Below are 23,436 nucleotides of genomic sequence, written 5' to 3' on the forward strand. Positions count from 1 at the left end.
CTGCCCAGCCAGCACAGACTCCTAAATAATCACAGGAAGCTTTCAGAGCTGTCAGCTGCTGAAGGCTGACGGAGAAGGGGCAGTTCACCTCACACCTCAGAGGGGCTGAGGCCTCAGAACCTTCCCATGAGGAAGGGTTTTGCAATGGCACTGTCCTGTGTGCAGTCCCTGGTGTCTGCTAACACACCTCAGAGGGGCTGAGGCCTCAGAACCTCCCCCTGAAGAAGGTTCTGCACTGGCACTGCCTTGTGTGGAGTCCCTGGCGTCTGCTAAGGCAGCTGGGCTCATGGCTCAGTCCCTGTCAATCCCTTGATGCCTCATTACACATTTCGGTCCATGCTCCAGCTTCGCCCTGGGGCTCCTCTCCTCTCTGCAGACACCAGTCTCCATGAGACCCAAACTGCTGTCACTGTGTCACAATCAGCCAGCAGTTTCCAGAAGCTTCTGGAAGGTGGGGGCTATGAGAAGGGAGACAAGACCAAGCAGACATTCCTACATGATAAGGATGTTTTTCCTGAGACAATCGGGCTAAACACACCATTGAACACTCCAACAAAAGGACACTGAGATATCACTGATTCCTCTGAGAGTTGAAATCCCATTTCTTGACGCAGCAGACACAATCTTGCTCCTTTCCTTCATTTTCAAAATTGGCCTCATTAGATTATCTTGCTCTTCAAAACAATTTTGGATACAGAACTAATTCATACTGGGATGAAGAGCAAAGAAAGATTTATAAAAAAATCAGAAGCCATGAAAATCTCAATTCCCTCACCCTTTAAAAATCCACCCCTGGTTCTCTCTTTCCCTTCTGCCTCATTCCTTTTCTCCACATCATACCTCATGCTTTTATTTAATTAAGCAAGTAAAAATATCTTAAAATTGCCTTTTGCCTGGATTTTCTAATTTTGTTTCTCCTACTACTACACAGAGAAAAAAAATCTACCAGTGAAGTCAAATACCACTATCTGGTCCTAATGTTTTTATATCATCAGTTTTGATAGAATGTGGTTCCCAGGATTCAACCATTGCTGTATGAATTGCATATTCACTTGATGCCTGTTTCAGATGTGACCCTTCATACCCTGAGCTGCTAGTACAGCAACACAGAGCATCCAATGGAAACTATGGCATCACCACACACCTGCCAGCTTGCAAAGCTTCATGTTTCAGGGCCTAGTTGCAAAACAAGCCTGTGCTCTCACACTCTCTTGATCTTATGTCCCTACTTTAAGATATTTGATAGTTTAATTATTACAATTATTATTTTATTACACCATTATATGTCACATTATTATTAGATATTCTATACTAGATGACATATTAATATAGAGTACATTACTACTATTAAACTATTGGATAATTAAGATATTAGGCTAATAAGATTTTTTAGACACTAGACATTGGGATATTTGGGTACTAGAATATTAGGATTTAGATATTATGACCATGGTTGCACAGAAGCTCTGGCACTCTGGGTAGGATATTTCCAACAAATGAGCAAAATCAGAGACTGTTTAAGAAGACTTCAGCAATGCAGTAGAGAAAGACAAGCTGAGAAAAGTAACCAATTTACCTGAAGTATGAGCAGCATCTGAATAATAGAGGGTGGAACTCTGGCTCTGGAACGGGATAATGCATCCTCCAATTTGATATTGAGGGTGATTATATTCCTAAAGTGCAGAAGAGCCAACTGCCGAACAGAGGGCTCCTTTCCCTTGGAAACACAAAGACAGCAAGACAGATTATAAGCAGTGTGAAATGAGTTCCAAAATCCTCTGTTCAAACTCCTTCCTCCACTCCTGAGGGATTACAGGAATGGCAAACCCAAATGAAACATGAAGGAAACATCCCAAAGGACAGAGAGCAGCCCCCAAGGCTGCACAGTAAATTTGATTTGGCACCAATGAACTCTACAGATGTGACTGTGTCTGACTGCACATGCAAAGGATGAAGGGCTGGGGTGGGATGGGAGCTGCATGAGATAAGAATATTTTGTATTTTAACAGTTTGTCACAAATTAAATGTATCATAAGTTAAAAAAAGAGGCACAACTGCAAGTTGGTTGAATTTCCATTATTTTGTAAGATTTTGAGTATTCCCTGTTTACTCTCTCCAAATTTGGCAGGAATCCTGACTCAGCCCAGCTGTGGATGCTCCTCTCTGTACAGTTTGAGAGATTCACTATAAAGCAGGAGCAGAGCTGAAGTTTGCTGCTGCATTTTCAAAGCCATCTGTCTTTGGTTCAGCAATGCCTGCTCACTGAGGAGGACTCCAGCTGCAGAACACAACTCCAGCTCTGTCTGCAGGGCTCATGCAGAGCTGTGAAACTTTCTCTCTCTGCCATGAGGGGTTTTTCCTTGGCTATACTTGGCTGTACCTATGGGAGCTTTGGTGTTCAACTGAGGTTGACTTAAGTCTGGAGTAAACAAGCCTGACCCAACCCATTCCTTCTCACTCCCTAAATTATTTACACTGTAGTAAAGAAGGTCCCATATCAGCTTCAGTTGCTAATGAATAGGATTTACAAGAGCACATAAGCACCACTTGAGCTTTTGGAAGAAATGTCAGAACATGGGCAATAAGATCTATTTGAATTTACATGGGATTTAGGATTCTTAAATCCTCAAGGTTCCTTTGGAAATTCAAGTAATTATTTCCATCTGACAGGGGATAAGACTTGTGTTACTGAAATATTGTCAAAGGCCTCAGATACACAACAGAGTTTAATTCAGACTTCATAGCTGTGACTGTCTGAAGATGCAAACAGTAATATCGTTTACATCTGGGTAATCATTTGAGCCATAAAGTCCACTTGAACAAATGGGAGAAGGTTTCCCAAGTTTCCCCCAATATATTCGGGCACCGTGTTCCCACTAAAACCTGTAGGCATCTATGAGCAACTGCAAAGATCCCTGGCACCTGTGTGGTACACATTTCCTTGAGACTTCAGTGACAAACAATACTCTCTGGCTATCACTGCATTAGAAGATCAAGCACCTATTGTGAATCTAAAATTACTGCACTCAAAATCTGTCCTCATCAAACTCCACTGACTTTTGCTGTCCACTTACCATCGCAGAGAATCTGATCTCAGAAACACAATTCCTTTTCAAAACTGGAGATACTTCCAGGACAAAATTCACAGTGCAGAGAAGGAAATGCATATATTTAAGTCAACACAACTCCATTTATTCCACTCTGCAACACTTCAGTTTATCATTCATGACATTTTTTGACTTTTAGTGTGATTGGCAGATGGACTAACCAGCCTCTCTGCACTCTACTTTTGTTTTCCAAGTTCCCCTTCATCTTTTCCATCTGAGCACCTCAGAGCACGCGCATAAGTAACTTATTTGTATGACATGGCTAAACAGAACAGCTGCACTGGAGGCTGGCACAAGGAGAGAGACTGAAGGATTGCATCAATCTGCTGATGAACCTGTAAAGCTGCTTTTTCCAGTTTTCTAAGATTCTATGATAACACAGTAATTTTTTCACCTGCACAGGATAGAAAATAGCCTGCAGCATGGGCAGGACATCACTGAAGAAAAAATCCCAGGTTTCAGCTAAGGTATCCAGTAGCTTCTGCCCTGCAAAAACACAAAACAAACTAGTGAAGAGTTTTGGTTGTAATCAGATGGCTGCAAAAAGTAAAATGTGCAGGAAACAATGTGACCCTGCTATATGCTAGGATAAACCATGCAGCAGCTACTTGTTAGTTTTCCACAGTGGTGTATCAGATCCTTCCATATTTGTGTCTTTCCAGGTGACTCACCTAATATTCTTAATAAATTCAGAGTCTGAGGTGACTCAGGAGAACCCTGTGAAGAATGAAGAGTAATGGCCCAGGTTACATCTTCCTCTTGCAGTAACACTTGCTGGACAGGACTGTGGAGGGGAGCAGGGGGAGAGCACAGCAGAGTAGGTGTGGGAGCATTCCTGCAGAGGAACTCACCCCACTGTGCTCTCTCCTGCCTTTCAACTGCAGGGCAGCAGAGCAAACCTCACTCTGTGGAGATGCTCTGTAAAGCATCCTCCCAAACTGATCCCTTGCAGCTTTTCCACTGTTCCCTTTCTCACTTACACAGAAAAAGTCACCCAAGTCCATGGAAAGAACAATCGTGTTAGGGCTGTAATTTTTACTCTCACTTTCATGCGATGCAGTTAGAATTTGCTACGGGGAGAGTTGCCTGCGGCCCTCATCACAAGGCCACCTCCTGTGGGAACTCAGCACAGCAGTCCTGACGTGCAGAGTCACCGAGACCACCCCTGGGGGGCTCGGAGGTCCTGGAACGTTGCCAGAAGTGTTTGGTGGTTAGACTTTGATCCTGCACAGGACGTAACAGCTGTATGAGGATGGGAGGATCACACGGGGATAAATGGTGAAGAGATAGATTAATTATAGTGTGAAACACAGGTTTTAGAATCTTGGTACAGGGGGGTTCTAAAGGGACAAGATGGAGGAATTAGGGCGTGTCCTGTCCTCCTTCTTCTTCTTCTTCTTCTTGTCATCCATCTTCGGTGGTGATGGTGGCACTTTGAGATTGGTTCTTACTGAATGTGCACTTGTCAATAAGAGTGAAAGGTATTGGGGAGAAAAGATAAATATCTTACACGTAGTTTTTGGTATAAAGATAAGTGACCGCCCCGAGGGCAGTCAGTGTGCTCATGGCTGGCTTGCTGTGCGGACCTCTGTTGGGACGGGAAAAATATTGTAGATAAGAATTAATAAACAACTCTGAAGACCGAAAAACCTGAAGACTCCGGTCATCCTTTGGAGCGCGGGCTGCCCCAAGGCCATCCCGAGCCTTTCCAGGCCATTAGAACAGCCGAGACGGGACAACCTCCAACCCATTCCTTGCCAATCCTCACAGCAAGGCCCCCTCCATGTCCTGGAATATTCACAACAAGGCCACCTCCATGTCCTTCCCCAGCTGCAGCCACCTGGAATCCTCCCCAGCAGAATCTGGAGAAGCTTTGGCCAGGCTGTACAACCAAGCTGGATATTGAGCTCCTCACAGAACATTTTACACAACACAGAGGCAAACGCAGGAGCCAAGATCCACAGAGGAGATATGGTTCAACAGGTGGGCTCTGGCTTCAGATCCCTGTTCCCCAAAAGGGCCCATGTGACCCTGGACAAGCTCTCTACCATGCCTGTGACCCCAAGCCAGCTGTGAGAGCAGAGCAACGCCTGCACCTCCACCAGCAAGTGTTATGGAGGAGAAGACATCAGAGATCCTGACCTATTCAGACAAGACAATAGGACTTACCAGGAAGCAAATTCAGTAGCAATCAATCAATACTGCTATTGGTGTCAGAATGTGATGCTATTCTCAATTTTTGTATTAGAGCATTACTTGGAGCTTCATCCAGGGAGTATTTTGTCCAGAATTACACACATATCACATAGCAATTCTGCATGAAAGCACTGACACTGGTGACTGCACTCAGAGTTAGCCAGTCTTCACTATGGGATACTTGATCCCTCTACCTTTTTAGGCACATGATGAATAACATCAGTTGTGGTGAATCTGCAGCTCCTGAATGATTTCCTTGCTGACGACTCTAAGTGCTTTCAGTGACAGATATGGATCATCATGCTATACAGTGTTCCACCGGCTGCTGGCTTGTGGAATACACCAAGATCGTTTTTCAGCACCACCAGGCAGGAATTCTCTCCATCCTGCACAAGACTGAAAAGGGTGTTCTCTGTTTTCATTTTTAAAACATTTTAAAAAATACCTGTTTTTCATTAGTTTTAATGAAATACAGCAGGAGACCAACTAAAAGATTTCTTGCAGCTGTAACAGTAGTAGTAGTAGTAATAATAACAATGGTGGCAGTAGTAGTAACAGTAATAATAAACATGTGCTGGTTTTGGCTGGGATCAGTTTCTTCCCAGGAGCTGGCAGGAGCTGGAACAGCGCTGATAACACAGGGATGTTTTAGTTATTGCTGGGCAGGGTGTGCACAGAGCCAAGGCCTTTTCTGCTCCTCTCCCACCCCGCAGTGAGGGCCTGGGGGGGGGACACAAGGAATTGGGAGGGGTCCATTTTCACTTCTCCCGAGCGGGATGTCACTGAAGGAGATGGAGGCGTCCTTGCTGGAGACAATCCTTCCCTGACTCCCTCAGTGCTGCTCTGGGCAAGCACCTCTCCTTTGAAAAGGTTAATGAGAGCACCAGGGCAGGGCCCAACAGCAGACTGCAGGGATGGACTGAGACCTGCTGACCCGCAGGAACAGAGTGCACAGCATGGATTGAGGAATGGATTGAGGAATGGACAGAGACATGCTGACCCGCAGTGCCAGGAACAGAGTGCACAGCATGGATTGAGGAATGGACTGAGACCTGTTGATCCACAGGAACAGAGTGGAGAGCATGGATTGAGGAGTGGACTGAGACATGCTGACCCACAGTGCCAGGAAGAGAGGGAGAGCATGGATTGAGGAGTGGACTGAGACATGCTGACCTACAATGCCAGGAACAGAGTGGAGAGCATGGATTGAGGAATGGATTGAGGAATGGACTGAGACATGCTGACCCGCAGTGCCAGGAACAGAGTGGAGAGCATGGATTGAGGGAAGGATTGAGGAATGGACTGAGACATGCTGATCCACAATGCCAGGAACAGAGTGGAGAGCATGGATTGAGGAATGGACTGAGACCTGTTGATCCACAGGAACAGAGTGGAGAGCATGGATTGAGGAATGGATTGAGACATGCTGATCCACAATGCCAGGAACAGAGTGGAGAGCATGGATTGAGGAATGGATTGAGGAATGGACTGAGACATGCTGACCCACAGTGCCAGGAAGAGAGGGAGAGCATGGATTGAGGAATGGACTGAGACCTGTTGATCCACAGGAACAGAGTGGAGAGCATGGATTGAGGAATGGATTGAGACATGCTGATCCACAGTGCCAGGAACAGAGATGAAGAGCATGCCAGTGTCTCCAGAATGCATTTGCTAAAACACCTGTGACACACATAGCCATGCTAAAATCCAAGTTACCTTCATAAAACCAGATCTTGTCCCTTAGGATCACCATGCCTTTTGTGAGCAGCTGATTCTGTAAGTAAAACACACACTACATTTACTCAATCCTGCACTTCCCTACAGCCAACATATTTCACATTTTGTTCATTCTTAACTTTAGACAGTGAAGGGGGTCTTTTATTTTAAAAATTAATCATCAAAGAGCTCTTGCTGTGTCCATCTTATTCAACTGACTTGGGACCCTTTGTGAAATTCTGCTATAATCACCTGCTGTTTTTAGGACAAAGTGCTTCTCGAACTTCAAATGCCTGACCTACAAAACATGTACTCAGAGAAGCAGAAAGAATATTGCTTCAACAGACAGTGGTACTGACTTCCAAAAGTCTTTCCTAGTAACTCTATTGCAATGAACTTCCCTGGTTTACTCAAGGACTTCAATTTTAAGCTAAAAACCAAGGTCTGAAACCAAAAGAAAGACAGCAGTGACCTACAGAAACACCGTGGTAGGGTGGGCTTTCCCTGTCTAACTATCCGTGTGTATACAAAATGCCAATCTCGTTAATCCGTTCATTTCAAAACCACAGAGGAGTCACTGGACATCTCTGAATGCTTTCAAGGGTCTCCAGGTCATCATTTAGAGTGGGCAAAATTATTCTTCTCAGTAGCATAAAACAGAATTGTCTTTAAATAAAGAAAACACAGGCCTACCTGCAGATACTCAGTGAAAAATGATCCCAGTTCTGTTTTCAGTAATTGCCTGTATTAAAAAGAGCAAAAAAAGAATCATGCTTTCCATCAGTGCATTTCTAGTCAGCTTGCATGTTCAGTCAAATGAGATGATGCAATAAATTGAAATCAACAATGTCACCAAGCATCATTGTGGTGCAGGGTTTATAGCCAAGTAAATTAAAGCAAAATTTGGGCACATTTCTGTCTGTTTGTTGGTTCATACCAGATTATATTTGTCTGACACATCAGCAGAAAATTTTTTCACTTCTGTCCCTCAACAGCAGATGAACACATTAAGGGAAATGCACTGGGCCAAGCAATCTCAGTCCAGAAGTACCTTTTTTGTCAGTCAGATAAAGCTGAACAATCCTAAAGGCACTTACAATAATAACACTGATTAACCATTATTCCAGCAAGTAACTCAGCATGATTGATGGATCATGCTGACTGACAGACAACCTAGAAATGCTACTCCTTGTATGTCATTTTCTCACCAGCCATGTAAGAAATAACTGAAGAGTGAGTTTATTTTCATTTCAAGAAGAGCAAACACAGGCCCAGTATCATCTGGCTGGACTTTTCTGAAGATATTTCCACAATGAAAGGAACCAGACTGGGAATCAGACAGAGACAGATGAAGCCAGAATATCTGTGTATTCTGGGGAATATACTGGAGTGTCTGCCTCCAGTGCCCAGCCAGAGCAGCAATAAGCAGGGAAAGGGAATAACTGAGGATCATATCAGGAGACAGCTAGGAAACATAATAAGCTGTCTGTCTTTTGTAAGTGCAGATTCTTTCCCACCATTTATTTTATAAGGCATTGGGCAAATTTCCATATGGAAGTCTGCTGCTTTGCCCTTGCCAGTGAGAGGGTTGGGTAAGTAATAGTAAGTGCTGAAAAAGTAGTAAAATGTGAAGTGTTGTAAATCCAGATATCAGCTTATATCTTGGTATATTTTCTTTTCAACTGTAACTTAAATAACTCAAATGGTAGAAATTTCACTTTTTTTTAAAGGGAAGAAAGTTCCCATCATTCATCTCACTGGCCTACAGTTAATCTGTTGCAGACAAACTGGCACTGGGACAAACCTGAACCCTCAGCAGCAGCTGTGACTGTGCTGGGCACAACTGGCACTGGGACAAACCTGAACCCTCAGCAGCAGCTGTAGGTGCCAGGGCTGGCACACAGCACTGAGCACTGGCTGAGAAGGCCCTGCAGCCCCAGGCTCTTACCTGACTCCTTCATTGAGGTTGTAGAGCTCATGGTCTGGCAGACCCTTGCGCTGGAACACCGCTATCACTCCATTGTGGATGCTGAAAGAGGACATGAAGAGTCAATAGTGCCCAGCATGATTTGAGAAGGTAACACCTCCACAATTATCCCAGCATTTCTGTCTAAAGCACTTCAGGTCCTTTTAAAAGTCATAGATGACTTCTGGTACTCCCCCCATCCCAGATGCCTAAAAGGAAATTACTGCCTAGAAAACAGATAACAACTTTGAAAATCAGCTCCTTTTGATTTGTTCCAGCTCAGTGGCTTCAACAGCTGCCCATCTGAAATCAGCAATTTCAAAAACTTAGGCCAGTATTTTGAAGTACTGCAAGTATATATTTTCAAGTAGTCCCACTGCAAGGGGCTGTCCCTGCAGGAGCTGTGCCAGGCAGCAGCAGGGATTCCCTTGGCAATGCCAGTGCCCACGTTAACCTTCCCCAGGCCCATGCTAGGACAGCTCCCTAGCTGTCCCCAGGCACACAACAGCAAAGAGATGCACTATGAGAAAAGCTCAGCCACCTTCACCTGAGCAGGAAGGAAACTGAAAGTGGCAGTGAAGGAAATACAGACGTAGCCAGAAATAAGAACCACTGTGCTCTTCTCTCTTTTGTTCCTCTGAAGATGTTTCCAGGGCCTCACACCACTGTGCCGCAGCAGTCCCTCCTTCCCCCTACACCCACAAGCACAGATAACATCCACGGTCTAACCCAGATTATTTTGGCTGGCTCACACAGACACACTCAATTTACAATTACCTGAAAATCAGCAGATAAATGTCTCTGGTACACAGTGTAGTGACGTGAGTATTTTAACATTATGAGTAATATGGGAAATAAGATCAATGCAGTGAATGAAACAAGCAGTCCTTACACACTCTTCTGATTCAGAAATGAACTCTGCAATGTTGCCTGCCAGACTTCTGCAAGGAAGAATGACTCAATATCTCTCCTAAAAGGCAACGTGCTCCCTGTCTTTCCCTCTGGCACCCCTTTCTAAATGAGAGAGAGGTCTTCTCTCCCCAACTTAAGAGGTCCATCATTATTCCTCAAAGAAATAAGAGAGAGCAAGCTTTTCAAACCAGAATTAAAAGGGACAGGTTGTGAGCATTTAACTTATTGTCTGTATAGCAGACATAAAACATCCTAAGAGTGAACTTTCAATCTGCCCTGATCTCCCTTGTAGTGAGGGACAAGATCCTTGCCTGGAAAACAAGCCCTGGCCTCATTAACTGACCACCTGCCTTTCCTTCTCATCACAGACAGCAGTGCTGGTATGGAAGGTGCAGGATACACCCCCAGCCTGCAGGTTATGTGGGATGCTGCTGTGGCCTCAGTTTGTGTAAGGATAATGAAAAGTTTGCTTAAATCTTCCTAGTTACCTTAAACTAGTGAAATAGAACAGACCTAGACCCTGATTAAATCAAGAGGTTTCTATAACAAGTTATTGCTTTAGAAGGTTTGGTCGGAATGGTTCAACCTTTTGGTGTAAGGAAAATCTGAGCTGCTGCTCACACACAGCAGTCCTGCAAGATGCTTGAGGTGGGTGGATGGCTTAACCTGTGCCTGCAACCAGCTTTCACTGAGGCTTAAGGCAGTGATGTACACAATGAAACTTATACTGCAATAGTTAACCTGGATGGAAAATGCCTGTAAACTCTCTTCTCTAACTCTTGTACAACATGGAAGTTAATAATGGGTACCCTCGTGCACTAATATTGCTGTGAGCCCCTCCTGTGTGCCTGCTGTGTGTGTGTGTGTGCACAGGAACATGGCACTGCAGGAAACAAAGGAGAGTCCAACAGATAATGGCGTTAAATGGGTTAATTAATAATGAGTGCCCTCATGCACTAATATTGCTGTGAGTGCCTCCTGTGTGTGTAAGGGTGTGTGCACAGGAACATGGCACTGCAGGAAACAAAACACAGTCCAATAGAGCCCAAAACCTCCACAGAGCAGGCTCGCTGGAGGAGGGGAAATCAGGAGGTGGAAACTGGAGAGACCCTTTTTGGGGGTTGCCTTTAGAGTAACAAAATGTCAGATGGCTCCAGCAATGTACTGCACTTATCTATCCCACTACAGATTGCCAAAGGAAATCTTGCCAACACCCAAGGCAGCCCTCACAGCCACAAAAACCAACTCGGCAGCCTGAGAAACTTCATCTCATCCAAAAGACAGCTCATTGCACATTGGACTGAACTCCAGAGGACGGGGTGGCTCCAGCTGACCAACACGTGGGGAATGGCAGCTCCAGCGCACACAGCACAGACCTTCCCCACCACTGGCTTCACCATGAAGGGAACTGGAAGGTGCAGATGCCTGAAGCACAGAGCTGGGTGCTTGCTGATGGCACCCTCAGCCAGCCCAACAGGGTCCAGGTGGGCAGGGCGGGGTGGATTATTCTGATATTTACACAGTATTATCAATTATAGGCTGCTGCCTCCAGAGCTCATCACCACCAAAACAGACATTTCTCCTGAGCTGCTGTTTGTCCATCCAGACACCTCTGGGGTGGGAGGCTGGCTCCCTCCGGTACCACCCAGAGCTGTTCTTTCACTGACATCTGGAAGCCAAGAAGGAAAAACTATTGGGATTAAAGCAGTTTTCTGCAGGTCAGACTCAGTCTGGCCAGAGATGAGGAATTACCCCAAAGCTGGGCTTGCAAGCTCTTTAAGTCCTGATCTTGTGTGTGTTTCAGCCATGGCCATGGCCCTTCCAGCTGGGCATTTCCTGGCAAAGCAGCAGCACTGGTCAATGTTGATACTCCATATCACACATCACACAGATCAAATCAGTTCTCTACAGCAGCCACAGCCTTTGTGTGCAAACAGCACAGGTAAAATACCACTCTTAGTGGTATTTTATGTAGTGCTTGCAGATTCTGCCCTTCCCAGAGCTCCAGGTGAAGTCCAGGAGAAAAAACAATGCTGTGTGAATAATCACACCCTCTGACTACCAGGCAGTTAAAGACAACATTTTGCTTTCAAAAGGGACTACATTAGTTAGGGCGAATTTCCTCTTCACAGTTACATGAACTGCTAATTAACAATAATTAACCTGATATACTTGCATCAAAACCTTCTTGAAGTCTCCTTCACCAGCCCTGCTCTCCCTCCCATCCCACAGTGAGATTTCTGTCTGCCCCCCATGCACACAGAGCGCCAAACAGGGCTTCAAATAAAGGGTCAGGGGAAAAAAAGGTGATCCTCAGGGAGGCAGAAATATTTTAAAATATTTCTAAATAAAAACCGAATAATGGATGAAAGAGAAAAATATGCTGATCTGGAACTTATGGTGATCCACTGGAAAAGTCTTCCTGTGATCTCAAAAAACATTAATCTTAAATGACGAGACGAAATATGGTTTTTATGGCTGTATAAGTTATTTTACAGGAAGTTGTTGTGCTTTTTACAACCCTGTAAAAAATTAGCCCAGGCCATAAAATCCTTTCAGGTATGGTATGTCTCCTGGGATTTACTGCTGATCTCACTAATGTCACAAGAAACTTACCTGTTTTCTTCACCTTTCCTTTGCTATCTCCTACGCCTTCATGTCTCTGTGAATTTCCCATATTTTCTGACATCCAAGAGGATCTGAGATCCTGGAGGCTTTCCCAGAGCACAAGGCAGCCAGGAGCAGCTCCTGACGAGGCAGCGTGTGCTGGCTCAGTCAGAATGAACACCCTGCCGTGGATTTATCCGGCCTCAGTGGGCCCCTGGTGTGCAAGCTCAGGATTGAACCCTGTGGTTCTCAGCCCAATTGGTTGAGTCAGCATTCGGCATTCATTTCTTCCCTGAAGCAGAAATGGGGCTGAGGGGGAGAACAAGAACTGAAGACAGGGCTAGTAAAAAAAATCTGAACTATTTTAGTGCAATGCAAATTGTGTGAGCTGTAATTCAGTAAATTGTTCCACTATGTTGCCATTGGCTGCTAGTGAACTGCACCAGGGTCCACGGGAAAGCAGGTTCTGAAAAGCCATGATACAAAGTCTCGTTTGCCCAACAGCAGGCAGCAGCTTGGCACCAATTGCCCTTTGATGTTACAGTACTGAGAAGCATCACCGCATTGTAGTTCAGACGTGAAGAAAAGCACTCAGGGACAAAGTGACCTTCCTTGCTCCCCCAGCAGGCTGAATCTGGCTTCTTCACGCTGTCCTGCCCTGGTGTGCAAATGCAGAAATAATCCTCAGGTATGAGAATTCAGCCTGAGCTGGGACTGGTGTGAAGGGGGCAGAGGCAGGGGAGGGGACACCACTGGACCATGGTGGCCACACAGCAAGTGCAGAGGGGCAGCCATGCAGGCACCCCTGTGAAAACACCCACAGTGACAGAGCTGCTGTGCTGTGAGAGACAGAGCAGCAGGGACAGAGCTGCTGTGCTGTGAGAGACAGACCTCACGAGCAGCACCTCAGCTTCCCAGTCCCTGCATGGCCAGGGCAGCATCCTTGCTCTGCCTGCAGATCTGCCTTTCAGCACAGGATCTGTTCGTGTGGGGCCGAACCTGCTGCGTGCTGCATCTCCACTCTCCCCACCTCGGCTCTCTCAGACTCGATCAAGGGCTCTTTGAACAGCAGATACACACGTGCCACACCCAGGCACAGCTGCTAACAGCAAGGCAAGAACACAGCAGACATGTTAATATAGAACAGCCAGCCCTGGAGAGAAGGGAGAGCTCTGCTGGTGCAGCTTGCCTTCCCTGATCAGCAGGCTGTTATGCTTACACAGAATGAAACAACACAAGCCATAATTTCATTGGGAAGGAAAAATACTTCTGTAAACCAAAGCATGCAAACTGTCCCACGTTGGATTGTTTCAATTTTGCAGCAGAAAAAGAAAAGAAATTCCACAGCCCAAGATTTAAAAAAGCCAGATCAGATTTCTGGTGAGTCAAACTTCAGATGTCCAGGAACATCAGTCTCCCCAGGAGAAACGAACACAGGTTCCCTCAAGACTAGACCCTGCTATATTTGTCAAGACGGACATGCACTGGTTATAGGCAGAAGGTACAGTAGATCATTTCCTAATCCATCTAATTCAGTGTCATTTAAGACCTGGTCTTCCTCAGGACAAAACCTAGTTTTTCAGTCTGTAGAATATCTGAGTTTCTTAACAGCAACAGATGACACAAGTCTTTCTGAGCCTGAAAGAAGAATTACCCTCACTCTTTCACTCAGAAGAAAGCCTTGCCCTGTTAAACAAGAAACCAAGGGCCTTCCCTTTGCCCGTGCAGTGACCCCGCTCATGTCTGCAATAGCTGTCCTGTGAAAATAAAAAGTTACAAACTCCTGCTTGCTAGCAAACGCATCCCAGCTAGGGAAATCCTCCAGTTTGAGTGTCAGCAGGCCCAGGCCTGGAACTCTGTGTCTCCCAGCAAGCTGGGTGCCTGACCTGCTCTGCATTCACAGCAGCCTCCACAGCTCCCTCCCCACATGCAAGGCTGGAAAAACCAAGCTCTGCCAGCACACCATCACAAAAAGGCTCTGGGGACTCTCTTCTGCCACCCTGATCCCTTCCCAGGAGTCTCTTACTCCCTGCTGCTTCCCCTGGGGCTACTGGCCAAATAAAGTCCCAGCTGGCACAACTCAGGATGGCCCAATCTATCCTTGAACTACCACCACCATCCATCTGCACATCAGCTACAACTCAGGGTCACACAAACAGCATTATATTTGAGAGGAAAATCAGTCTCTTTTGTGACCAGCACAGTTTCAGAGTTTAGTGCACTGCTGGCATTAAACACCTAATTCTTAATACAGACATGAAACCACAAATCAAATGGTGAGAAGGACAGAAGATATGCTATTTAATATATTTTATTTTTCTCAGAATTTTAGCAAATTTGTCTGTAGTTCACTGGTATTTTTCTTCCTACAGTTGAACCACCTCACACTTATAAAATACTACAGATGACACTTTCCACACCATGACCCAGGAGGTGACATTTCATTTTCAAAAATCACCTAAGAATTTCATTCCTAATGATTCATCTTTTAAGATTGTTGCCAAAATGGACTTTCTGAATAGCTGAACTGATTGATACAGTCACAATATGTTTGCATAGGTTTTCTTGTAAAACAGCCACAGGATTAAAATGTATAAACACAATAAAAGTAAACAACCAGGGCTTATTTTCCCTGTCCAAAGTGCAGCTGCTTGCATGTGTACATACACACATGCACAGATCTATTTGTACTAGCATGAGTAAACTTAGCAGACTTTGTCCTAAGTGTATCAACTACCAGCGACAGCCATAGATATGCAGATAAAAAGCATGTAACTTAAAAAAAAAAATAACCTAAGCCAAATAAACTTTGAATGAGAATATCTAGATAGACACAAAGGTACGTTTGTAGCTGGTCCCTATGAAACAAGTTGCTGTCACAAAGGCTGAAGGGAAGGCAGGGACCCCTGTTTGTTATAAGCCTTTAGAGAAAGATTAAGAGCACGGGGAAAAAGGCACTCCTGTGTTTATGTGAGCGGGCAGCCAGCCTGCAGCCCAGGGAGCAGCCCAGGGAGCAGCCCCTCGCACTCCAATCCCCCTGCCGGAGCCAGCCCACGCGTGCCCTTACCTGTTCCAGGCGGCGTTGGAGCAGGCCCGGCGCTGCTGCGTCCCCCGCTCGTCCAAGGCTGCCTGCTCTCTCTTGCCCAGGTCACTGAGGCTGGGCGAACTCATGAACTTCAACCTGCGAAGAGTCCTCATGGTCAGAGGTGTGTGTGCGTGTGGCAGCTACGCACACGCCATCCTGTTCACACGCACACACACGCGGCTGGGGCAGCGGCGCAGCGCGAGCGGTTCCCTCCGGCTGCTGGGCAGAAAACAAACTTCAAAAAGAAAGAAGAGAGAACCGGTCTCTACGGAGCACACCTCTGCCAGCAAGAAAACAAACCTTTAATCAGATCAACTCTGACGTCACCAACTGTGGTTAATCATTTCTCCAGTCCTTTCAAGAAATAAGTCCAACTTCTGGCTGCCACAGCGCACTCAAGGGGCCCCTGTAACCGCAGCTGCCCCAGGCACGAAGGCTTCCCTTCCCTTCCCTTCCCTTCCCCGTGGTGTCCCGGGAATCTCGCTCAGCACTGCACTGCTCCACCTGTCACAGCAGCAGCCTGGGGGGCTCCTGCAGTGCTTCCCATCCTCTCCCCCTCTTCCTGCACTCATAAATGGAAACCAAACTGCAGGGCCACGGACCTGCAGGAACAAAAGCAAACCAAACCAGCAAACCTAAGAACCAGCACTGACGCACTGAGACTTTACTGTGAAGTTTCGTAACTGCTGTGCCTGGCCACGTTAGGACACTGAATGCTCACGCTCACACATCCACACCCTCAGAGGCTGCTCTGGCTCAGAGCCTCGCACAGAGGATTCACCAGCAATTTAACTGCCGAATGAAATGTGACGGGCTGGGCTTTAGCATTTGCAGGAATTCTTGGTGGCCACACGTGAGCCAGATGCTTTGCCTTTCTCTGCCTTTTACTGGTTTTATTTTAAATTGTGCTAACAGCTGCACGACGTGGGGCACACTGTGTTTCTACAAAAGCCCCAGGTGTCTTAACTTCAAAGGGAAAATCTCTCTCTGACTGCAGCTGAAGGATGTGCTGCCACCAGACTCCAGCCCATGCTGAGTTCACTGTCACTCACTTGCAGCTCTGTTTCAAACCCAGGAGTGCCTGGCTCACCTTTGGGAAAGCTTCAACAGACGGAGCCAGAACATCAGAATGGCTCTTCTGTGACTACGGCATTCATCTGGTAAAAGCCACAAAGGCTGCTTGCAGAGTAACCTGCACTCACTGCAAAGGGGCTGCAATACAAGAACCCAGCCTTTGCCTTTTTTTTTTCTTACTTTCTGTTTTCTCCTTACCCTTTTCATCTGTGATAGCCTGTTGTCTAGATTCAGGCTATAACCAGATTTGGTGTCCAAATAACAAGACAACACTTACAATACGGGAAAACTCAATTTCTCACAGAGAGATCTGCCCCATGTGCATCATATACTGACATGTTTTAGTAAAAAACAATTCCTCTCACTATTCAATTGAGGTCAGATAAGATTATTTCATATAAATATTTACTTCCAAAATTTGAATTTGGTGTTAGCTCCATGGGGACCAACTGCAGAACGACTTAGAGAAATAAATATATTTTTACCTTGTGCCAGTTTTAGCCATAGTTGTTTTATCCTGCTGCTTGAATTAGCACTGTATTAATTGCCCTTCCCACACCAAAATTCCCAAGTATACAAACCAGCATCACAGTGGATGGCATGTAACATTTCACACATCTAACCTATGGACAAAGACATTACTATCCCCAGTCTCTGCCAGATGTTTGAATCCTTCAAACAAACAACAATCTATTGTGTATATGGCAGCAAGAGGAAAACAAACATATATAGATATATATATATATATATATATTCATATTGTAAGGGATGAGATGCCTTCTACAGCATACAAGTGAGGGAGCAAACACACCTCCAGCAGAACACTGCTTTATCCAAACAGGACGCAGGGTACTCCATTTCTGTGGACAATATGGCTGGGGAGAGCAACAGAACACAACTCAGCCTAAGCTTCTGCTAAGGGCTCAGATAAAATGTTTGTTTGCCCTGTTAAGTGAAACAACGAGTTAGATAAACAAGGGGCAATTTAATTCCCTCTAATTTCATTTTCCACCTAGCTCAGGAGCTTTTCTGCTTGTCACTTGCTGTGAATTTGATAGGTTTTGCAAAATGTTATTATACTGGACTAGATCCTTGGACTTTTTAACTCTTTGATTCCATCTGTATGGTGAAATACTACATCTGCAGAAGTCATTCTATTTATATGCCACCCCATCAACTGCAGTAACCAGTACTAGACTCAGAGTCAACACATGCACCAAAACCACAGGCGAGCCAGCATCTCAATCTCCTGAAACATTTTTAACAGGGGACAGGCTTTCTCTACACTCCTTTCTCTCTTTTATGATTACACCTCACCAAATGATAAAATAAATAATTCTCAGCAGGGGCTACCTCCACCGCTAACTGCAGAGTAATACTTCATACTTAAACTATGCTGCGAGTCCACTGACATGCCTGACTTCATGTCAGTCATTAACTTGACCTGAGCAGCTCTTGGGTACGAATGGCGAAGATCAAATCTGCACTTCAGCACTACAAGTGAAGAGAGAGGTGGGGTGATGTGCCCAGGCCACCCCATGAGCAGGTGGCAGGGACACCAGGAGATCCTGGGCCCCTGCTTCCCGTCCCAGCAGAGGAACGAGTGGATCCTGCAGGGCACAGGTAGCTGGGGATTTCTGGGGTCAGAGGGCAGTGCAGGAGAGAGCAGCACTCCTGGAAGGGCTTGCGCTGAGCTGCGCCTCTGCAGCCCTGGGGCAGAGCTCTCCATGCAGAGCTCTCCATGCAGTGCTGCTTCCAGAGCAGTTCCACAGCACAGACTGCTCGCCACTGGCCATGGAGAGGGATGAGAGCCCTGCTGGACTTCCTGGGAGGGAGGGGAGATCTCCCAAAGGCTCAGTAAGGAGCACTACAAGCTTCTTAAACACCACAGCTGTACTCAGCACAATCCCAGAGCTGAGGCTGTGAAGCACTGGCGGGTTAACTCATTCCAACCCAGCATGCTGTACATAGTACTAACATCACTGCTTAGCTCACACAAAAGCTGCAGCTCAAAGGTCAAGTAGTTTAGCACACAGCTACCTCAGTGAGGAAGGCACTGCCAGCCCGAGCTCCTTCTCTTCCCTCCAACATTTCTGCTGTAAAACCAGGCCAGTCTCCACTAGACAGAATTCTCTGATCTGTGGGGCCACGTCCTGCGAGTGACTGCACAGCAAGTCCCAGAGCCACAGGGGAATTTCTGCTCACCTGCACTCACTTCGATCTCAAGGCCTGAGACAATATATTGGTAGGTAAATACCTGGAAGTGGAAGAGGATTTATGCTTTCACTAGAAAGCCATGTTAACATACACATCCAGGACCTTGTATTAGACACTGCTTTTAAAATCACAAGGGTTACTCCACAGTTCCCTCCTGATATGTCATTTATGTCTGCAATATTCCTACTGGGACCTATGCCTTAAAGACTGTATTGCTGTGCCTAGAAAACATCAGAAAAAAAATCTGGGCAGTCCTAGCGTACATTTGATTTCAAAAGAATGAGATTTGCTGAAAAAAAATAAAGGAAAAAGAAAGAACCATACATTTTATCTACTAATGTTAATTTTTACAGTTTAATTGTACTGTCTACTTAAAAGTTTCTTTTTGATCGTGAGGAGAGGGAAAAAGAAGCAAAAAGTGATGTTCACAATGGGAAGCATTAAGAAATTCCCACTATATGAAATCCCTAATAAAGCTGTGACTGCTGTGGGTCAGCATGCTTTAGACCACACCACTCTGCTGCTGCAATGACAGACGAGCACTGCAGTGGGATCAGCACCAGGGGGAAGATACAAACAGTAACAGAGTGCCATCTCAGCTTTATCCACCCTTCAGAGCTCTGCCATGAAACAAAACAGCTCAATAAATACAAATTTTAATTGGAAAAGAAAAAAGCAGCCCACTACTTCCCTTCATCTCTCTTTTGGAGAAGAGAGCAGAACTTCCCATAGTGCTGTTGAGTGGTGTGCACTTTGCAGAATAGTAAAGTGTCTCTGTGGCAGAAAGGAGTTAAAAATCTCCCTAGAGAAATGCATTTCAGTTTTTCATGAACTGCACCACAAAGCTCAGGGCATGCCTTGACACATGCCAGAGCACAGCCCTGTTAAAGGCACAGCACAGCCTGCCACACCCGCAGACAAGGGATGAGGCAGAAAGGAAGGAGGTGCAGTCACCAGGAAAAAATAAAAACAGCCAGGAGGAAATGAAGTTGTAAACCTTATGACTCATCAATTCTTTTGCTACAGTATCTAAATAAAGCTCCTTTATCATCAGAAAACAGAGAATGAAGAAAGCAAAGAAAGCATGAAACCAAACAGGGTCTATTTCCACCCTTCCTCTTCCATCCCACCGACTCTCTGCACCTTCTGGAGATAAAGGCCTTCCTAAGGATGCCTTTTGCTTATTGAGGCTAGTCCTAGGACACATTTGGTTTTACTAATCCTTTATCTTATTTTTGCCCTCACCACAGCCAAGTACTGATTTGTATGAGAGGACTTGGCCTTACTGGGAAATCTTCCCAACCTCTGGAACACCTCCTGTACCTCTGGATCCTGAGACCAACAATGCCTGCATGGCCTCAGCTGCCTCCCTTTGCACTCAGACCCCAGTCCCCAGCACAATCTAACACCGGCTGTGAACTGAGCAACACCTGCTGAAAGCACCCATCAAATCCCACCCCCTCTGTCACCAGTTCAGGCTTTACAGAGCACAGCAACACAAGCGGTTCTTGAAATACAGAAGACAGCTAAATCTGCCTTGTCTTGTTCTTCAGGATAAAGGCACCAGGAGAGAATTAGGACAGGAATAGGCCTTTTCTACGCCCATGCAAAATATCAAGCTTTCATGATAAATCAATTCTCCTGGCTTGTAGTACAGCTCCTAGTTATCTCTGTAGAGGTTCTGGGCATTAAAGACAGTGCAGTGGTCCCAAAAATGCGGTGGTTCTGCTGGAGGAGTGAGGACCAATGCTCTGGATTACACACCTGTGGCATGACCACCTTCCACTCACGTGCCCCAGGAAAGGAGATGGATGGGGTCCTGAGTGCCAAATGTACCTGTTCCAGGAATTCCTGCTGCCCACGCAGTGAACTGACAACCCATTAGCCCAGTAACCAGGGTACACTCCAACACAAGCTCACAACTTTGCACTTCAACGGGAGTCAAATCTTACATTTTGCTTTAGAAAGCGAGGTCTCAAGAGTTCTGATCAGTAAGTAAATCAAACATTTAAAATACTTTGTGCTCTTATTACAGGATCACGAGACAGTGGAAAATTAATCTTACAAAGTAATTGAGCTTATAATACACCTGATTTTTTGCCTTCCTGATCTGTGTCAATTCTTTCCTAAACTGCCATCTTGCATAATTTCAGTTGGCTCCCAGAACACCATGACCTCAATGCAGCAGCCACAGTATCTCAGTGCTGTCCTCTACAGTTATACATGGTACCCTGCCTTCCAAATGTGTGAGCCCTGAGAGATCAGAAGCACGTGCCGCACAGTACTATTTTTCTTACATATAAACATTTCTGATTCAAGGTCTCCCAAGAAGGCTCTGACTGCCTTGGAAGGTCACCAAGACAGAGCCCACTGCAGCAACTCACTGGGTTTCTGATGAGCTGCACTGGTGGGCAGCTGTTGGTCACAAGGGATATCCTGCCTTTCTCTCAAAGCCATGACATTCTTGTGCAGTGCTCTCTCTGAGCATGGCTAGAACATGAACATGACAGATTCCAGTCCCCTCCTGCGCCCACGGCAGGGAGGGAGCAGTGCAGGAGCCAGCTCTGTGAACCTGGGCAATCTCTGACTCTGCTGTGATTTGCATGGTGCTATACAGCTCTGTGGAACAAATCCTGCAGCCCTGCAAGAATCAACAAAAGCCTAGTGCTCAACACAAATGGATTCTTTCAGAAAATTCATCATTCTCCCTCTGCCCCCCAAGGATATCTTTCTGAATAGAACAATTGCCAGAGAGATTTAAAACACAATCCCAAATTGCAACATCTACCTGTGCACTTGGACCCTGCAGCACTCGGTGTGATGGAACTTCCACAGGAACTTAAAAATGGGGACCCAGTAGGGAAGGGCAGCTACCACTGCAATAAAGTAGCACAGAACAGGAATTCCCACCATTCCCACCCCACACACATTGGGAACAAAGCATGCATTACTACCAAGGAAATCAAAAATTTTCAAGAGCCAACCCTTTAGAAAAGACCCCATTCCTTAAAAAACAAAGGAAAAAAGCCGAAGCCATGGCAAAGGTTACATTCTGCAGTTTAGTGAAGTAAATAAATTGCTATACATTCAGAAAGAAAATCCTTTTGCAGGACAAAACTGACAACTATTTTCTGGGAAAATTTCTAAGTTGTTTCCAAAAAAACAAGATTTCCTACATGTGATGATAACGTTAAAAGGAAAACAGAACAACATCAAAGACAGAGTAAGCACATTTACTTTCTTTTCACATAAATGCACTTGCACACCCCCATACACACTCTCCTTTGACAACCAGCATTTAACAAAAGAGATTCCAAGAAATCATTAAAAATCTATTTCTTCCTTAAAACCTTGAATCTCAAACACAAATCCAATTCTGACAATGAATATTGAGGGTCTGGCCAGGCCCCCCCGCAGGAAAGCTGCAGCTGTGTAAGACATTCCTACAGCTCAGCTGTTCCGTGTCCCTTCTTGCAACACCCATATATAAATGTATATAAAATTATATATATATATATATATATATAAATATAAAATTATATCTATATCTATCTCACATATGGCCAGCCAGGGCAGCTAAATCTATTTCTGCAGCACTGCCTGATCCTGGTGAACAGCAGCTGAATGCTCCTCTCGTTCAGCTCCAGGGCACTGTGGGGGTGACACCCCAGCCCTGCCATCACCCACTCTGCCTCTCCTCTTTCCTTTTTCCCTCAAGGACACAAAGTTATTTAGAGGCTCCTCTCAGGCAGCAACAACTCAAGCAATTTTCTGTATTGCTTGCTCACAATCCTGATTCAGCTGTAAATAGATTCCCAGCTGAAAGTTCCTGCATAGCATTTTCTGAGTTGCATTAAAGCCGGATGGATGCAGGCTGACATGCACTGATGCTAAAGACTCCAAGGCACTGCACTATTATTCAGGTATTTTCCTGTGGCACAAATTTTGGAGGAGAGACGTTAACCCTACAGAGTCCAACAAAATGAACTCTCCAGGTGTCTGAACTGGGAAACATTTTCCAGCTGGAATAAGTCTTGCAGAAATATATGCTTACCTGCTAAAGGGAGAAGTAAACAGGACTGAATAGCAAACAGGGGAGACTCTGCAGCAGGTTTCCCAGAGTCAACATGGAAATTCTTGACAGGCAACACAAACTGGTTGAAAAGAGTCAGGCCCTTGCAAAAAAGTCACCTCTGCAAGAAAAGATCAACAAAAAATCAGTATTGTAAATATTGCTATTCTACAGTATGTTTCAGGAGTGCACTAATAAACCCATAATGACACACACAGAAGTAAAATAAGCACAATAATCAGTGCTGTTCCACTTCATTGCTGACTCAAATATTTTTTCTTGCACTTTTCCCTTTTCTGTTTTATTTTCTTCATGGGGAGCAATTCATTGCCATCATCATTAAAAGCTTCCCTTACCTCTAAAGAAGGCACAGGACAGTGCAAGCAGTTTTGTGTCCCAACATCAAGAAGGTGACAGAAGAGGGTTTGAAATATGCTGCAAGATCTACTGTGATCTGCTTTGGAGAGCAGCTGTCCTGGAAGGC

General features: G+C 45.3%; 1 protein-coding gene across 7 annotated transcripts in view; it reads right to left on the bottom strand.

Moving 5' to 3' along the window:
- The window catches only part of PRR5 (proline rich 5), a 59,162-nt gene that overhangs the window by 18,275 nt on the left and 17,451 nt on the right, over positions 1-23,436 (bottom strand). For 6 of the 7 annotated variants that reach the window (XM_064734081.1, XM_064734125.1, XM_064734098.1 and 3 more), the window contains 7 exons: positions 22,935-23,073; positions 15,572-15,685; positions 8,968-9,048; positions 7,713-7,761; positions 7,020-7,077; positions 3,502-3,593; positions 1,577-1,717 (listed from right to left, as the gene is read on the bottom strand). In XM_064734081.1, coding sequence (XP_064590151.1) covers positions 1,577-1,717; positions 3,502-3,593; positions 7,020-7,077; positions 7,713-7,761; positions 8,968-9,048; positions 15,572-15,675 — 525 coding nt within the window. In that variant the 5' untranslated portion in view covers positions 15,676-15,685; positions 22,935-23,073. Of the gene's footprint in view, positions 1-1,576; positions 1,718-3,501; positions 3,594-7,019; positions 7,078-7,712; positions 7,762-8,967; positions 9,049-15,571; positions 15,703-22,934; positions 23,074-23,436 lie in introns of those variants that run through there. The other variant, XM_064734072.1, reaches the window with a different exon arrangement.

Source organism: Zonotrichia leucophrys, chromosome 1A, assembly GCF_028769735.1.
Source record: "Zonotrichia leucophrys gambelii isolate GWCS_2022_RI chromosome 1A, RI_Zleu_2.0, whole genome shotgun sequence".
NCBI lineage: Eukaryota > Metazoa > Chordata > Aves > Passeriformes > Passerellidae > Zonotrichia > Zonotrichia leucophrys.